Source organism: Dama dama, chromosome 24, assembly GCF_033118175.1.
Source record: "Dama dama isolate Ldn47 chromosome 24, ASM3311817v1, whole genome shotgun sequence".
In the NCBI taxonomy this organism is placed as follows: Eukaryota; Metazoa; Chordata; class Mammalia; order Artiodactyla; family Cervidae; genus Dama; species Dama dama.
This window is the reverse complement of record NC_083704.1, coordinates 51,768,972-51,780,548: the sequence shown is the minus strand read 5'-3', so window position 1 is coordinate 51,780,548 and position 11,577 is coordinate 51,768,972. Positions and strand designations below refer to the sequence as shown.

Genomic DNA, 11,577 nt, shown 5'->3' with positions numbered 1-11,577 from the left:
TTACTTGCTGCCAGTTGCAGAAAGTAAAAATATAGGATGCCCAATTAAGTTTGAATTTCAAATAACCAACAAATTTTTTTTTTTAACATGTCTATGTCCCATGCAATATTTGAGTATCCTGTATTTTATCCAGTAGCCCTCACCTTAGGGACCTTAAGATCCTTTTCAAGGGGTCTTTGAGGTCAAAACTATTTTCACGGGAACACTAAAACTTATTTGCTATCCCCACTCTGTTGACATTTGCATTCATGGTGGAAAATCAACAGCAGTTAAAACTTCTGGTGTCTTAGCATGAATCAATGCAGTGACACCAAAGTGTACTGGGGGACATCAAGTGATACACAATCTCTGTCATATCCTCATAGTAAAAAAAAAAGTCAGTTTTACTAAAGGATCTCCTTAATGAAGCAGTAAAAATGATTAGTTTTATTAAATCTCAGTCCTTGTATAGATGTCTTAATATGCTGGGTGACATATTGAGAAGCAGATATAAAACATTACTGTTGCATGCAGTGGCTGTCTCATTTGTACAGTGGTTTGAGGTGCTGAGCTAAATGGTTGCTTGTTTGTGCAACACCATTTTTACTGACAAACTTTGGTTATTGAGACCTAAGTATCTGGCAGATATTTTGTTGAAAATGAAGTGAGCCAGTTACCTCCAAGAAAAATCTTGACAGTGTTTGTGCCAATTATAAAATTTGAGCCTTCAAGTGAAAATGAGAATTTTGAAAAATTTCTGTCTACCACTGAGAGCTTGACAGCTTCCCCAGGCCTAAAGACTTTCTCATGAGACAGGCAGTGGTAACAATGAATGTGTTTTTTTGGATATTGTATGGTGAAACATGTCAACATTTGGAAGGTCTGTGTAACTCAGGGAGCCAAAATGTTTCAATGACTGATGCATGATGTTACCAAATTCTGCATGGGTAGAAAGATTCATTCACAGTGCTATATAAACTAATTGCTTTTAATATAACAGTGTATGAAAAGTTGCATTGTTATGGTTTCAAGTTCCATATTTCAACTAACTTTTAAAGGTCGAGTTTTGGTGTCATACCAAAGAAGAATAGCCACAATTATCTTAAAAGGCTATTAAAACAGCCCTTCCTTTTCCAAATTCATATCCACATTAGAATGAATATTCATCCTTTACTTCAATACAAATAATCCATCACTACAGATTGAATGCTGAAGGAGATAAGCGAATCTAGCTGTCTTCTTTCTCAGCCAGACCGTAAAGAGATTTGCAGAAATGTAAGAGAATGCCATTCTTCTCATTATTTTGTTTTGGAAACTAGAGTTACTTTCCTTTAAAAATTACGTTAACAAGTAATGGTCTTATTATATTTTAAAATGAACTAGAAACGATGTTTTAAATGTTTTCATTGTGAGTTTTGAATATGGTAAATATCAATGGAGACAATCTACACGGCAAAAGCTGTCTGGGGTCTACCATAATCTTTAAGCATGTGAAGGGGTCCTGAGACTAAAAAGCTTAAGAATCACTGACTTACAGGACATTGCCTAGACTGGTGAGCCAGATACTAGGGACTTGCCACCATTCTTCTCCATCCTGCCTTTGCCACCTCACTTATGACTCTGAAGTACTCCCAGGTTCCAGCCTAACCACCTACTAACTGACTTTCTGCTCCTGTTCTGCTCTTGCTAGTCCTCTGCCTGGAACTCTTGTCTGAACCTCCTTTATCCACCTGTATGCTGCTTACTGGGTCAGAGCTAGCTTCTTAGGGCCTGAGGATGGAGACTCATTTGGCCCCAAATTCACAATCTGTTTATGGCTATACGGTGCATCTAGCCTTCAGGATCTGTTTATTTCTCTTCCTTAATTAGAATTCCTGGAGTGCAAAGGACTCAATTTTCCCTCTGTTTATATATATACTTTTACCATTGAAAAGGCCAAGTACCCTGCCATAAAATTTATGGGATTTTTGTAAATATTAGCTGACAATTTCTAGCTATATCTGTGGCTTTTATGATCCCGTGCAGATTAATCAGAGTATTTAGTGCCTGCTGTGAGCAGAACGCTTGGCAGTTGGGGGAGGGGGGCTAAGGAGGTGATCCTTGCTTAAGGACCCGCACTGTGCTTGGAGAGACAGGATTTATAGCCAAGAAGCAATCACACAAGACACAAGAAGGTATCTAATCAAAGGAATAACCAGGTGCTGTAGGCCGTTAGGAAAGGGGAGGTGGGGGCGTTTGCAGCGGTGGAGGAATCTGAGCAGGCTCCTGGGAGGAGGCAGGGAGTTGCTGGGGACTCGTTAAACAGGGAGGGTTTAGTTAGAGGTCAGCAAGGCAGGATTTTGGGTCAGAGAATAAACGCGAGCCAGGGCAGAGTCAGGAATGAGCGCAGCATGTTCACGGCCTAATGAGGAGGCTGCTGACCACGATGAAGGTGAATGGTGCGAAATGATAAGGTTGAAAGCTGGTCAGAGGCGTTTAGACCGGAGTCAGAGGGAGGAGGAACCAGCTTTTTCTCTCTTTTAGTTAGGGAAGTGACACGGTGTTTTCTGAGTACAAAATGGTTTATTTGCCGGAGGAGGAGAGGAGATGGGACCTAGGGGTGTGCGATGGTGAGGCCCTGGAGAGGGGTATCGGCCAGGTTTTCTGAATGAAATTCATTCAGATCACCACGTCAAGAATGTCAGTACGGCGCCTTTAAATGATAGTGTTATATATATAAAGGCCTAGGGATTAAAACTCCACAGTAGCATGTTAGTGACATAATTGGGTCTTATCACATGTGGCTGATTTAGAGATGAAATCTTTTATTCTAGAATTCCTTCATGTTTTATTGTTTCAGCTACTAAATAATTGCATGTGTTTTGGGGCAAATTACTTTACTCCTTGGTGTCTTGGTTTTGTCATCTGTAAAATGAGGGGATTAATAATTTAATACGACCTGTCTCATAGCCTCATTGTGAGAATTGCACGAGGTGATACATGTAAAGTGCCTATATTTGTGCCTGGCACATGGGAAGTTTTAAAAAAATATTAGTTATTATTATGTGTTTATTCAGGAATTCAGATGATCATGGGAATAGAAATACTTAAATTACTCAGTGGGCCAAAGCCTTCAGAACTAAGCTGAATGAAGGCCCTCAAAAAGAAAAAAAAAAAGAAACAAAAACTTGATGGAGACATTGCAAAGATGGGATTCAGAAGCTGGGATGGAAAAATGTGAAAAATTCTAATTCCACAAAGTCATTAAGATCTGAAGTGTAAAGCTGGGAAACCCGAGTCACAATTTAATATCACTTCTCAGCTTAAACACCTTCACTGGTTTCCACCGCAGAGAAGATAAATCTAGTCTTTTTAGCAAGCCAGCCAGCTTTCCTTCCCCAGCCTGGTGTCCTGCACCTCAGCTGCTCTGCGCTCCTGCTAAATTTTGAACACATCCTGTCTAATACAGCAGTCTCCCTTGCCTTCACTCTCTCCCCCAAAGCCCATTCCTCTTACCCCATTGATGCACTACAAAATTAGTCACCTGTTTTTAATAGACTTTATTTTTAAGGGCATTTTTAGGTTTACAGAAAAATTGCTTAGAAAGTAGAGTTCCCGTCTATATCTCTTCCCCAACAGTTTCTCCTGTCATTAACTTTCTGCATTAGTGTGGTTCCTTAGAACCGATAAACCAGTATTGCTACATTATTCTTAACTAAACTCCACAGTTTACATTAGGGTTCACTCTTTTGTGCTGTACACATCTATGGGTTTTGAAAATGCATAAAAATAATGTTCTACACCCACCATTACAATATTGTATATTCACTGCCCTGAAATCCCCCTGTCCTTCATCTGTTTGTCCCTTCCTCTTTCCTTCCCCGTTTTTTAAGAATCAGTTAAAATGTCATCTCTTTGAAAATACCTGATTTCCTCTATTATAAATCTCTTTGATGCTCACATAGCACTTTCTTCATACCTGCTATAGCTCCTATGATCCAAATAGTGTTAGAAATACACACAGTCTTTTCTTCCTGTACTAGAGTGTATGTCCTTGAGGAGGGGGGCTGCGCCATAGATTTGTCCCCTGTTTTTGCCAGGTGCCTTGTGAATGCTGAGTTGTGAGCAAATAGCAGGGTGGGATTTTGCAGAATAGGTCTCAAGAGGCAGAGCTTTAGACCTAGAGTTCTGAAAGTGACAAGTGTACTTGTGTATTTTAAACACACTTCAGGACCCAGGGGTCCAGGATGGGAAACTCTCTGAGGGGAGCTGGTTACTCTCCTTTCAGATTTGGGCTCAGAAGCAGCCTCAGAGATGGCCCAGGCCAGTTTTCTATTACTAACTAGGCCTCAAGGCTCTCTCCTTGCCTCTCCTTGTAAAAACAGAAAAGGACAGGGAGGTTGGTTGTTCCCAGCCGCCTTGTCCGGATGCCCCTCTCTGGAAGGCCCTCCCCGCCCCCGCCCCCCACTTCTCAGATGGCCCCCAACAGCTAAGGGTGCCCAGGGTGCCTTCTTTGGCCAAGGAGCACCTTCCCTTAATTTCTTAGTTGGCGCTGAGCTTTTTGCTTTATTTTTGCTTTTCAGTCTCTGTTCCCAAACATTCTAAAAGCCTGTAGGACCATGCAGATCAGAACCAAAGCAAATATATCGAACCTTGTGAAGTAAGAAAGCAGACGTCCTTTATTCAAGAGCCAGCACGACTGCTACAGAAATACCGGTCACGCACTAGAGACAGTAGTTTCCCCTCTGGACGGGAACTGCCATTTGCAAAAATCCGCTCCCCCGACCCCCCCAAATGAGACCGTGAAGGTACCATAAAACCAACTACTCTCCTTACTTCTACACGGGAGCCTGCAGTTTCTAGCAGCACTGCCTATTCCTTCAAGGGACCCAGTTTGCAAGACCTTGGAGGCTTTGACTTCCCCGTACCTGCCACCTAACACAAGTGGGGGTGGGGGTGGAGAGGGAGGAGAGAGGGAGTGGGAAAGAGAGGTGTCTTCCCCATCCCCCAACTGTCTCAGAGCCCACAGCAAAGCCAGATCCTGCGCTGGGCGGGGGTGGGATGGGGGACACTTCGCAAACCAGGTTAGATCTAAAGGGGCTGTTACCTGGGGCAGTCAGCCGGGCTCCCCAGTCCCCCCGCAATTGGAAAGAGCCGAGGAAAGGTACGGGGCTCCAGCCCCTCTCCGGAGCAGTTTGGGAGCCGGGCAGAGCCCCTCGCCACCCAAGCGACGACCTCCCGCCCGCACCTGTGTTCCCAGGGGGCGGGGCGTCCGCCAGGTGTGCAGCGGGGGAGGATGGAGCCGGGAGCCAAGGCCCGCCGCGGGAGCCTAAAGTCCCCCGGCCGCCCGCCCCGAAGAAATGCCGGTGGAGGAGCGGTTCCTCCGCACCGGGCCTCGGCGGGATCCGCGGGCCGCGCCCGCGCGTTCGGGGGGGAAGGGGAGAGCACGCCGCGGCGCCGAGGGGGTTAAGCTGGCGGCCCGCGGCTGGAGCGCGCTTAACCCTTCGGCGCCCGCGGGTCAGCCGAGCCAGGCCGGGGTGGCGGGCCCCCGAGTCCCACGCGGCGGCCACCCGCACCGCGCGGGCCTTGCGGGGCGAGCCGCGGGCCGGCCTCCGATCGCCGGGGCGCATCGCAGCCCGTGGGAGGCCCGGGGCGGGCGGGGGGAGGGAGGGGGACGCGGCGGCGGGCGCGCAGCGTCGCCAGGGCGAAGCCGGCGTGCGGCGCGGCGCGGCGGGCGCGGAGTGAGCGAGCGAGCGCCTCCGTCCCCGGATGTGAGCTCCGGCTGCCCGCGGTCCCGAGCCAGCGGCGGCGCGGGCGGCGGCGGCGGCGGCGGCGGGCACCGGGCACCGGGCACCGCGGCGGGCGAGCGGGCGGGCATGGGGGGCGCGCCGAACGGCCCCGGCGGCCGGGCCGACATTCCCGCGGCGTCCCTCCGCTAGAGGGGGGGGGGACCAAGCCAATTCTCCTTTGCAGCAAAAAAATTACATGTATATATTATCAGGATAATATATACATCTGATCTTATTTTTTAGAAAAAGTTTATTTTGCTCCGATTTTGAAAAAGAGGGAGCGTGGGTGGCCAGCGGTTTTTTATAAATTATTCTTATTTTCTGTTATCTGTCCCCGTCCCTCCCCACCCCCTGCTGAAGCTTGACTAAGGGCAGGGACCGCGGCTCTCACCTATCGGTCACCCCCTTACCCGTTCCTCCCCCGCCCCAACGCCTAGCACAGTGCCCTGCACACAGTAGGCGCTCAATAAATGTTCGTGGATGATGATGATGATGATGATGAAAAAAATGCAGCATCAACGGCAGCAGCAAGCGGACCACGCGAACGGTGAGCAGCCAGAGCCTGGGCACCCGCTGCCAAATCTCATCCTTGTCATGGTCCTCCTCTTCCCACCCCCTCTTCCTTCTCACCCCCCCCCCCCGCCCCCCGTCTCTGATGCGCTGGTGGGTTGAGGGGGTTGGAGAGGATGCTTCTAGCTCGGTGTCATCTACATAGAAAGGGGAGATGCGTGACAACCACTCCATTCTCCCCTTCAGGCCTTGAATGTCAGAGTTAATTCTGCATTTGTGGGGTGGGGGTGGCCGTGGGGTCCGTGGAGTACGGTGCCGCCGCCGGAGGGGCGGCGAGCCTAGGTGATTCTGGTTCAGTGTCCTCGGGCTCAACTTTCCTCCAACGCTCGCGAGCGATGGGAAGAGGGTGGCTGTGAGTCTTCAGCCCGAGCCCCCTTTCTAGCCTCTTTGCCTCCTTTCCCGCCCCCTGGTAGATTAGGAAGAAGGTCTCTGGTGGCATCTGGAAAATTACGGGGTTGCCAGGTTTCACCCTTCTCGTCGGTGGGTGAAGCACTTCGCTACCCTTGAGAGGGAGGCTGGGTCTCGGAATCGCTGGCCAGAGGGTCGGATGGAAAGTGTATTCCCGCTCCCAGCGCGGCAGTGCACACGTCGGTAACCTAGCAATGCCCGGGGAGTCACAGCCGCTGTGGGGCTCCTCTCCCTAGCTCGGCCCGGGCACCACGTGCAGTTACCACGCTGCCGGCCGGCCGGGCTGGGTCGAAGGGAGGGGGTGCAGCTCCTGGCCAGCCCTCTTCACTCCTCCGTAGAGGTCGCTGGAGTCCCCACAGCCCTCTGAGGGCTCACAGCTTTCCCAATGAGCGCTCCCCAAGGTAAGACTTGGGACGACTCCTACCTTGGTTCAGACCTCTGCTGCCCACTCCTGTGGACCCCTCCCAGGCTGCTAACCAGGCAGACCTGTGCTCGGCTCTGACTCTCCCTTGTGCAAGAATTGGTTTCACAAATGCCCATCCCTCTCGCTTTGACTTCTGTCTCAGTAAGGAGGTTGTGACCCAAGGCAGGCAGGTACCTGGGAGACCTGCCTGGGTCCTGGCCTGACCCCAGGCTGGAGAGGGCTTTGCACATGAAGTCTCCTTGGGGTTCTATCCTGTGTGCACTTGGGTCCCAGTCTATGCTGAGATGGTTCCTGTTTAGGCCTTGAGGGCCCCTGACATAACTCAGCCTGTCTCTCCTAGGTGTAAGGATGCAGGCTGCCTGCCTTGTCTGTTTCTCTGGTTGCTGGTTTGGCTGCTGCGGCTGCAATTTAAAATGCAAAAAAGCCCTAAAGATGTTTGCTGTTTTCGGAAGCCTGTGGAGGAAATGAGTCCCAAGCATCATGAATTTTCATTTGCAGGAAGTGTCAGTGCATAATCTAGGTATTTGTTATGGGGCTCTTGGTATTGCCCTGGTGCCAGTGGAGGAGTTTTTTATTTTTTTTCCCCATGTTGAAAAAAATGCATTTGTGGCTGTAGAAAGATGTTGGAGTAACACCCTGTAAATGATTAAGACTATTGAATTATTGCCACTGCCTTTTTTTTTTTTTTTTTGGTGATGGTAGTTATTTTAGAGTAAAGCTGTGGTATGTATCTGTTAACTCACTAGAGATACACAGGCTTTGAAAGTCAGAAAAGATTTGGAATATAAGTGGAAATGACCTCAGTTTGTCTGAAGGAATGCACTGAAAGACTTCTTGTGAAGATATGGATGTAGAGAGGTACTAACTTGGGCGAAATGCAGCGGTCATCATGTGTTACTGACACTTTGCGCAGAGCTCAGGGACTTTTCTTGCTGCTCTGGATGACCAAACCCTGCTTCTGAAAAATGGGATATGAGGTTTCCAGTGCAAACATGGGGATGATTTCCCTGCTCTTGATGGGAAACCACTTCAGCTTATTTCTGACACTGGATTCTCATTGTGTCTTTTTTTTTTTTTAATTTTTCTTTTTTTCTCCTTCTTCCCAGAGGCAAACTATGCAAGAGGCACCAGGCTCCCTCTTTCTGGTGAAGGACCAACTTCTCAGCCGAATAGCTCCAAGCAAACCGTCCTGTCTTGGCAAGCTGCAATCGACGCTGCTAGACAGGCCAAGGCTGCCCAAACTATGAGCACCTCCGCACCCCCACCTGTCGGATCTCTCTCCCAAAGAAAACGTCAGCAATACGCCAAGAGCAAAAAACAGGGTAACTCGTCCAACAGCCGACCTGCCCGTGCCCTTTTCTGTTTGTCTCTCAATAACCCCATCCGAAGAGCCTGCATTAGTATAGTGGAATGGAAGTATCCTTTTCTGGGGGAAGTCTTTCTCATTTTCTCTTTTACCATCTGTTCTTTAAAAGGATTTGTTGTCTGAAATGGCACTTAACAAAGTGATAGCACTTTGGAATGTGAGCAACAGAAGCTGTGTGTATAGGGTTTCATGGTATATAATTTTCTATCTCCTCTGGGTACAGATGGGTATCTCTCTGGGTAAATTTAGGTTACTGCATGTGTGTGTGTGTGTGTATGTGGGTGTGTGTGTGTAGTGGTGGCAGGGGAGGGAATGACAACCTGAAACTTCAAAGGGGTAGATAATTAAATTAACCTTTGGTCATCTGACACTAGATGGTTAGTTTAAATGCACCTTTGGTTTTTGGCAGTGGTATGCATTGAACCTATTATAAATAAGGTATGCTCATTAAAAACAAAAAAACTGCTAGGAATAAAGACATTTTTGACCTTTAGTGGAATCTTCTCATTCTGATGTTTGAAATTTGCTTTGGATACTCCAAGTAATGCTAAGGTTGCTTGTAGGTCTGCCATTTGGTGAGTCTGATTGTTCAGGTAGCTACAAATATGAACATTTGCTTCACAGGGAGGGAGCGATTTGGTCATCAGTGCTATGGTTTCCTGGAATTTCCTTTTGACAAGTTCCAAAACAGCATTTGAAATGTGAGCATGAGGGAGCCTGTGGAGGGAGAGGTTTGTGTGTGCGTCTTCCAAAGCCCGCGAGAGGGTTAGCGCCCAGCCCTCTCCGTGGAGGAATTTGCAGTTGTTGCCTTTATAAAAAAAAAAAAATTCTGTGTCCTTGGACTGGAGCTACATTTCTGGGTTTCTCCTTTGTATTTTTAAACCTGAGCTCCCGATGCCCCAGGCAGGTTATTAGGGCTCAGATCTTGGAAAACTGGGGTGCATTGCCTGCTCACCTCCTCCCTTAACCTGGAGGCCAGGCTCCAGTCCCTGCCACCCATCAGAAAAGGTTGACTGAGGTCTTCTTTCTGAGCAAATAGCTTTCTAATTAGTCAGATGATTCACTGGTTTGGTAAAACACAGCATTTCCTTTTCCCAGAATTATATTCGGGGTTGACCCGGGCCCTTGAGCAGTCCCTAGGCTTGGGAAGGAGTATGGATGTAGGGCTTTCCCACCGAGCCCGGGTCGAGAGACCATGCTCCAAAGAGAGGACACTGGTTACCGGCTGGCTGGCGAGTGGAGCTGGAACCCCCTTATCATTTGAGTGCCTCCCAAGGCAGCCCTTTGTCCGCCCTCTGTCTCATCTGGCTATTTCCTATGCCCACAGAGAGTTAAAATGAGGTAACTGTCTAGAAAGGTTGTGGAGAGAATAGCCCAGGGTAGGCTTTGAGGGGTTTTCATGTGCGTTTCCTTTCCAGAACAGATGTCTCTTCTCCAGCGGGTGTCGCGGTGTCTCTCACATGGCTGGGGCTGTGTGGATGTGTTTTTCTCTTTAGGTTCTTTTTGAGTCTGAGGACTGAACACTGGAGTCGGCCCAGGAGGGAGCGGGATCCACAGGGAGGGGGGTCCCTCGGAGGGGTTGGTCTCTCAGCGGCATGGCAGGAGTACTTAGTCACAAAGGTCTCCTCCTCCTCAGGTTGGCTTGACGTGACTCTGAGTAAGCAGAGACCTCTCGGTGGGGTCATTAATTTCATGCGGAGTGAGGTGGGAGGCCTGGTGCTGTTTCTCTTTGTGCACCGTAATTTGTATATAGTAATTTATGTGAACGGAGCGAACTCCTGGATGGTGGTGCTAACTCCCTTTCCCGCATTGCCAGACACGTGTGTGCAGGAATTAGGGGCTGTGGCTGCCAGTGCAGGGAGAAGCCGCCCTGCAGATGGGAAGTGTTTGCAGAATAGATCCTGAAACAGTATGTGATGTGTTGTTTTCAGTTGAGAGTTTCCTTTAAGTTCTGGGAGCAGGGCACAGACAGCCTTCTAAAGTCAGCTGTGTGCCAGGCTCTGTCAGCACTGGGTGAATGAGGTTTTTGAACCTGCTGTTTGTTTATACATGCAGGCAAGGCAGTGTGTCCTGCACTTGGGGGAACAAGGAAGGGATATTTAGGATCAGCCCCATCTATTTCTCTGATGCTCTGTTCTGCTTGGCTTGTCAGAATCTTGTGGCAGAAGGATAGGCTCCAGTATTACCTACAATCTGAAACTTTTTTCACCGTGATGAAAAAAGTAGTCTTCTGTTTGGTTTTCCTAAATAACATCAGTACTTCTCTGATTTGCTGGTTTATCATTTAGGTTATTGGGAAACTTAAAAGGCAGAATGGTGATGTGGGAGATGGCAGAGGCAGTGAGTGTGTTTTCATATAGGATGGCTTTGGGGCAATTGACTTTTTAAGTTTTAGAAGGAATTGCCAAAAGGAAAGATGAAAAGGAGTTTCTGAAGTCTTTTTAAAGTAGACTGCCTTAAAGTTGGATCCCTTCATAAGAGATTTTGTAATACTAGGTGAGTTAAAAGAATAACTATGAGGGAAGGAAAAGTGTCTTGAAAAATAAACCCATCAAATTAGTAAGGGAATAATATCATTCACATCCATGTTTCAGTGAGTGTTAAAGTTCTTTAAAAGGCTGAGGTTTCATGAAACGCAATGGAGCAGAGACATGAGGGGTCTTTATTTCCTTCAGCATCTTTGGATTGTCCAGAAGGAAGTCAAGGTGAATGCAGGAGATCTGTGCACATTCTCCAAACTTTAGAACTTGGAGGTGTTTAGTGAAACTGTGGCTTTGCCTTTAGTGGATGAGTGTTTGGGAGAAACAGTATTGTACAGCCAAGCCTGGAGTTAGAGATTAGATTGGTGCTTGTGAAACCTTGCATTTGGAAAGGCTGAAAACCAAGAGAGGAAAAACAGTCATTTTTGGCAGATGTCAAATTTTGTATTGCCAGTTTTGACAGTGTCTCTTAATAACACCAGAATGTTTAAGCAAGTATCTGTTGAGGCTGCTCGTAGAGTGATTCTTCCAGACAGACCCCTGAGATTTAGAAATGTTAAATCGAACTCTGAAAGTGTCTGC

The 11,577-nt window shown here is 47.9% G+C and overlaps 1 protein-coding gene across 1 annotated transcript in view; it reads left to right on the top strand.

Annotated features, from left to right (window-relative positions):
- The first annotated feature begins 6,167 nt into the window (after nt 1-6,167).
- The window catches only part of CACNA1D (calcium voltage-gated channel subunit alpha1 D), a 339,914-nt gene continuing 334,504 nt past the window's right edge, over nt 6,168-11,577 (top strand). Inside the window, exons 1-2 of the mRNA XM_061128345.1 lie at nt 6,168-6,294; nt 8,256-8,565. Of these exons, the coding sequence (XP_060984328.1) occupies nt 6,228-6,294; nt 8,256-8,565 (377 nt within the window). The 5' untranslated portion in view covers nt 6,168-6,227. The remainder of the gene's footprint in view (nt 6,295-8,255; nt 8,566-11,577) is intronic.